The sequence below is a fragment of the Carassius auratus genome, unplaced genomic scaffold, assembly GCF_003368295.1.
Source record: "Carassius auratus strain Wakin unplaced genomic scaffold, ASM336829v1 scaf_tig00031346, whole genome shotgun sequence".
Taxonomy (NCBI): Eukaryota; Metazoa; Chordata; class Actinopteri; order Cypriniformes; family Cyprinidae; genus Carassius; species Carassius auratus.
In genome coordinates this window covers 43,948-49,634 of record NW_020525918.1, presented here as the reverse complement: position 1 = coordinate 49,634, position 5,687 = coordinate 43,948, and the positions used below count along the sequence as shown (strand labels likewise).

General features: G+C 35.7%; 1 protein-coding gene across 1 annotated transcript; it reads right to left on the bottom strand.

Moving 5' to 3' along the window:
* Nucleotides 1–1,392: 1,392 nt before the first annotated feature.
* LOC113080439 (macrophage mannose receptor 1-like) lies at nucleotides 1,393–5,332 on the bottom strand. The gene is made up of 3 exons (XM_026252615.1): nucleotides 4,964–5,332; nucleotides 2,193–2,534; nucleotides 1,393–2,029 (listed from the first exon to the last, which is right to left on the bottom strand). The coding sequence occupies exons 1-3, from the start codon at nucleotides 5,208–5,210 to the stop codon at nucleotides 1,659–1,661; spliced, it is 960 nt and encodes a 319-aa protein (XP_026108400.1). The 5' UTR covers nucleotides 5,211–5,332; the 3' UTR covers nucleotides 1,393–1,658.
* Nucleotides 5,333–5,687: the final 355 nt, after the last annotated feature.

The window sequence follows — 5,687 nt, the reverse complement described above, 5'->3', positions numbered from 1 at the left end:
CAGTTGTTCTTAGAATTAAATATTTATTTGTTGTACCAGGTTGATGACTTCAGTTGCTTTATTTCACTATTTTGTTCTTCTTGATGTGTTTTTTTACTTGATGTTATTTACATTTCTCAATTTTACTCACTGATTACAGTGTATAAAGTGTTGCAGTAGTGTGTCTCTGTTAATTGTTCTGGCAGCAATGGATTCAAGAGTAATTTTCCCATATTTATACAGATCACAAAATATATCACATACTGTATATTGCAATGTCAGTTTTTTTCCAATATTGTGCAGCCCTATTGGTAATTAATATTGTTATTTAAATATAACACATAAGATATGGGAAATAAAGTTGCAAATGGACTTTGCTTTTTCATTTTAAATTTGCATTTGGATTATGTCACAATTTTGTGTCCACATATGAAAAACAGTTGAAAAGTACAATCTACAATTCCTTTTAAAAAATGTCCGGAATATCCTTCCATAGGCTTGATTACAAAAGTGACCAAAATGGTGCCATACATAGAAATCATCTGGTGTTTATTTTTATATATTTTTCAGTGCACTGTATTTGTGTTGAAGTGAATAAGACTAGACAACTAGGTAAGTCTTTCACACCCTCCTTACAATGCATGAGTGTCTGAATGTTTTATCAAGAGGACAGAAAATACTGTTAAGAGTTATATAAAAGCTGCCAGTATTCAAGGATCATTCAACAACAAGATATCGACATCCTGGTCTGTGGTTAAATGTTAACTTTATCTTATTTCTCCTCATTTGTGTTTTCCGTTGCTGCCCGCTCATGATGTCAACGAACAACAAAGTGTTTCTCTGTCAAACCCTGAAAAAAGATATATGAACTTAAACATGAACTATTAAGTCATACATGTATATACTTTTTTATATATATATATTCAGGGGTTCAGACACCAACAGAACCTTTTTGTGTTTTTGATTCATCCCTAAAAGTAAGATTAACCCCTTAACTGTCACTCACCTTTTTGAACATTTATAGACTTTATATTGCACGATCCAAACTTAAATTTGTATAATTCATGAATGAAAACATTCCGTAACATGATATTGATGTACCGTTTACATGGTAATGCAATGTCTGATTTTAAAATGGGTTTTAAAGGATGAATTTTGAGATTTTAAGTTTTCAGTCGATATATAATTTCTGATAAAAACCCCAAAACACATAAAAACACATATTGTACACTTCAGTCACATTGATTAATTTATTTTTACTTTGATTCGAGCACATTTGCTCATTACAAAACTAAAAGAAAACATTACAACAATTTATCTAATGATATAAATATGATGTTCTTATTGACCCCTAATAAAATTCAACTGGCAGATGAATGTCTTAAAATTCTGCCGTTACTGAATAACACAAAAGTACATTTTGAAAGAGTTTGTAAAAGCAAACACATTAAAAACAGCAGTTCTAACTCTAAGTCCTTAACCAAACACCACCTACACGGATTCATCCACCTGGAGAAATACAGACCATCTACACTTCACAGCTCAGTAATATATTACTAAAAGATTGCATGAACTATGTATATAACATTTTCTGTAGAAAAATAGTACACATGAATTTAACCTTCACACCTGGAAAGAGGAAAATAATGGAAATAAACATTCAGGCATTCACATGTTCTTTACTCTTCATAAGTTGTGCAGATGAAGTTGAGTTTGTGAGTCTCAGGAAGACTGATCCAGCGCTGATCTCCTCCAGACTGAACTGCTCCTTTTCTCTTCTCAAGTTTGCAGTTTTCTGGTTTCGTTCCATTCCCTGGAGCCCAGTTCTGATAGCACACGGTATCTCCACTCACCCAGAGCCACATGTTCATGATGCAGTAGTTGTGTAAACCCAACCACACCTCCGCAGTAGACGCACGTTTAACCACGTTCATCACACGACGCTGCATCTCTTCTGAATGAACCGAGACCAGATCCACATGATTCTGTCTGCAGTATCTCAGAGCTTCAGACCACGTCACATTCTCTCTGATCACAATCAGTTCAGGATCTGCAGATAAACCAAGCACAAGCAGAAACTAGAGAGAGACTGATCAAAAGCAACATGCAGAACAAACACTGGGGATGAATTTGTCATGTCAGACATGTAGAGTGAACTTTAAGAGATCTGGAGGTGATGAAGGAGTGTGTGTGTTTAGTGAAGATCTACTCACCTTCATAACACACAAAAGGATATTGATCGGTGCAAGAGATGTCATGCCATTGTCCCTGATAATCGTGTTTGACAGCTGTACAGTTTTCTCCAGCATTATTAGGTTGAGTAGGATCCCAGTCTCTGAATGAAGAGTTACTCTGATCTGACCACTGCCATGAGTCTCTGAACAGACCGATCCAGATCCATGATCCTGTTAAATATCTGTCACTAATGAACCGCTCAACCTGTTGATTCTCGTTCTGGTTCCTCACACTGACCAGATCAATGTGATTCTGTCTGCAGTAACTCTGAGCGTCTCTCCAACTCTTCAGCTGATTGACAAAGACAAGTTCTGTGTTTGCTTTAAGAAAAACAGATGAAAACAGATTCATCAATCAGTTTGTTCATTATTCTTAAGCTGCTTCATGGATATCATCAGAAACACATCATGTAAAGACTGATTTTGTGTTGAGATACTGAAAGCTGAATGTATCTCACAGCTCACGTGTTCAGGAGGTTTATCACAGACTCTGAAGCTAGTGATCACAAATTTGCATTTGTTTGAAACATCTACTTCAAAAATACTAATTTCTGATAATAAAAAATCTCAAAACCAAATATTGTTATATGGGTAAAAGTGAAAACAATAAAATTACATTGAGGAGACAAGAACTGAACCAAATTTTTGTTCGTAAACATCAAGAAGAGGCAGAATTCCATTCAGTAGTGTCCAAAACTGATGTCAGGAGGTGCTATTAGTTATTAAAATTATATAAATGATGATCGGAGATATTTTTCAAAATACAAAACCATATATATATATATATATATATATATACAGTCTTGTTCAAAATAATAGCAGTACAATGTGACTAACCAGAATAATCAAGGTTTTTCGTATATTTTTTATTGCTACGTGGCAAACAAGTTACCAGTAGGTTCAGTAGATTCTCAGAAAACAAATGAGACCCAGCATTCATGATATGCACGCTCTTAAGGCTGTGCAATTGGGCAATTAGTTGAATTAGTTGAAAGGGGTGTGTTCAAAAAAATAGCAGTGTGGCATTCAATCACTGAGGTCATCAATTTTGTGAAGAAACAGGTGTGAATCAGGTGGCCCCTATTTAAGGATGAAGCCAACACTTGTTGAACATGCATTTGAAAGCTGAGGAAAATGGGTCGTTCAAGACATTGTTCAGAAGAACAGCGTACTTTGATTAAAAAGTTGATTAGAGAGGGGAAAACCTATAAAGAGGTGCAAAAAATGATAGGCTGTTCAGCTAAAATGATCTCCAATGCCTTAAAATGGAGAGCAAAACCAGAGAGACGTGGAAGAAAACGGAAGACAACCATCAAAATGGATAGAAGAATAACCAGAATGGCAAAGGCTCAGCCAATGATCACCTCCAGGATGATCAAAGACAGTCTGGAGTTACCTGTAAGTACTGTGACAGTTAGAAGACGTCTGTGTGAAGCTAATCTATTTTCAAGAATCCCCCGCAAAGTCCCTCTGTTAAAAAAAAGGCATGTGCAGAAGAGATTACAATTTGCCAAAGAACACATCAACTGGCCTAAAGAGAAATGGAGGAACATTTTGTGGACTGATGAGAGTAAAATTGTTCTTTTTGGGTCCAAGGGCCACAGGCAGTTTGTGAGACGACCCCCAAACTCTGAATTCAAGCCACAGTACACAGTGAAGACAGTGAAGCATGGAGGTGCAAGCATCATGATATGGGCATGTTTCTCCTACTATGGTGTTGGGCCTATTTATCGCATACCAGGGATCATGGATCAGTTTGCATATGTTAAAATACTTGAAGAGGTCATGTTGCCCTATGCTGAAGAGGACATGCCCTTGAAATGGTTGTTTCAACAAGACAATGACCCAAAACACACTAGTAAACGGGCAAAGTCTTGGTTCCAAACCAACAAAATTAATGTTATGGAGTGGCCAGCCCAATCTCCAGACCTTAATCCAATTGAGAACTTGTGGGGTGATATCAAAAATGCTGTTTCTGAAGCAAAACCAAGAAATGTGAATGAATTGTGGAATGTTGTTAAAGAATCATGGAGTGGAATAACAGCTGAGAGGTGCCACAAGTTGGTTGACTCCATGCCACACAGATGTCAAGCAGTTTTAAAAAACTGTGGTCATACAACTAAATATTAGTTTAGTGATTCACAGGATTGCTAAATCCCAGAAAAAAAAAAAAAATGTTTGTACAAAATAGTTTTGAGTTTGTACAGTCAAAGGTAGACACTGCTATTTTTTTGAACACACCCCTTTCAACTAATTGCCCAATTGCACAGCCTTAAGAGCGTGCATATCATGAATGCTGGGTCTTGTTTGTTTTCTGAGAATCTACTGAACCTACTGGTAACTTGTTTGCCACGTAGCAATAAAAAATATACTAAAAACCTTGATTATTCTGGTTAGTCACATTGTACTGCTATTATTTTGAACAAGACTGTATACATACATACATACATATATACTGTATGTGTGTGTGTGTGTGTGTGTGTTATAAAATATTTAACACAGTTTTAATAATACTTGAATAAAGGGTTATGTTGATTTACTACACTAGACATCCCCATTTATAAATGTATAAGTTAAATAATTATTAATTATAAATACATTTATAAATAAATTATGAATTATGATTAAGAAACACTTGCCAAAACAAAAAAATACAAATAAAGTTATGCTCAGTGGACCTCCAGGAGCAGGGTCAAAACTCTTCTTTTTATACATTAATGTTAGTTGCCATTGTAGGGAGATGCACTTACTGTTATAAGAGGAATTGCAAATAAAACTTAGGGACGTGCTACATCCCACAGCATACCAATGTCCAATTGACATTATTACACATTCTTTTTCATCACCATTTGGTTGTCCAGTATGCCACTTCAGATACAGCGCAGGTTCACCTGAAGACCACTTCCATTCATCACGACCCGTCTTCTGCAGCCCAATCCAGATATTCTGAACACTTCCGTCATTCACACTCTTCTTCAGCTCGTTCGTGTCGTTCATGTTGTCAGCGGTGGCCAGATCTGTGTATTTCTCTCTGCAGTATCTCTGAGCTTCAGTCCAGGTCTTCTCCTCATTTATAAAGTGATACTGATGCTGAACACATTCAGATACGGAGCAGAGAGCTGTGAAAGAGAGACGCTGCTTTAATGCTTTTCATAACAGGATCAAACCTAATGAAACTAGAAATCATGAATAAAACCACAAACACACTCACCAATGAGAAGAAGAATGAAATACAGAGTTCGGTCCATTTCTGAGGAAGAAATGCATTAAAAACTCAAATACACTCATTTTCATCTTAGAGTAAAACATTATGAAAAAAAATAAAAATAAATAATAAATAAATAAATAAGTAAATAAATAAATAAATAAATAAATAAATAAACATCTTAGCGGCATAACAGGATTCACACCAAATCAAATAATATTAACCTCTCAAAGTCTAATTCTAGTTGAAGAATGAACTTGTGAGTTATT

What these genes read in the sequence shown, in the direction of transcription:
- LOC113080439 (XM_026252615.1), bottom strand. Translation starts at nt 5,210, where the DNA reads ATGAACGACACGAACGAGCTGAAGAAGAGTGTGAATGACGGAAGTGTT. An exon ending in TTGCAATTCCTCTTATAACA is followed by an intron (nt 2,535 to 4,963) that starts GTAAGTGCATCT and finishes TTTTTCTTAAAG; the next exon opens with CAAACACAGAACTTGTCTTT. An exon ending in TCCTTTTGTGTGTTATGAAG is followed by an intron (nt 2,030 to 2,192) that starts GTGAGTAGATCT and finishes GTTTATCTGCAG; the next exon opens with ATCCTGAACTGATTGTGATC.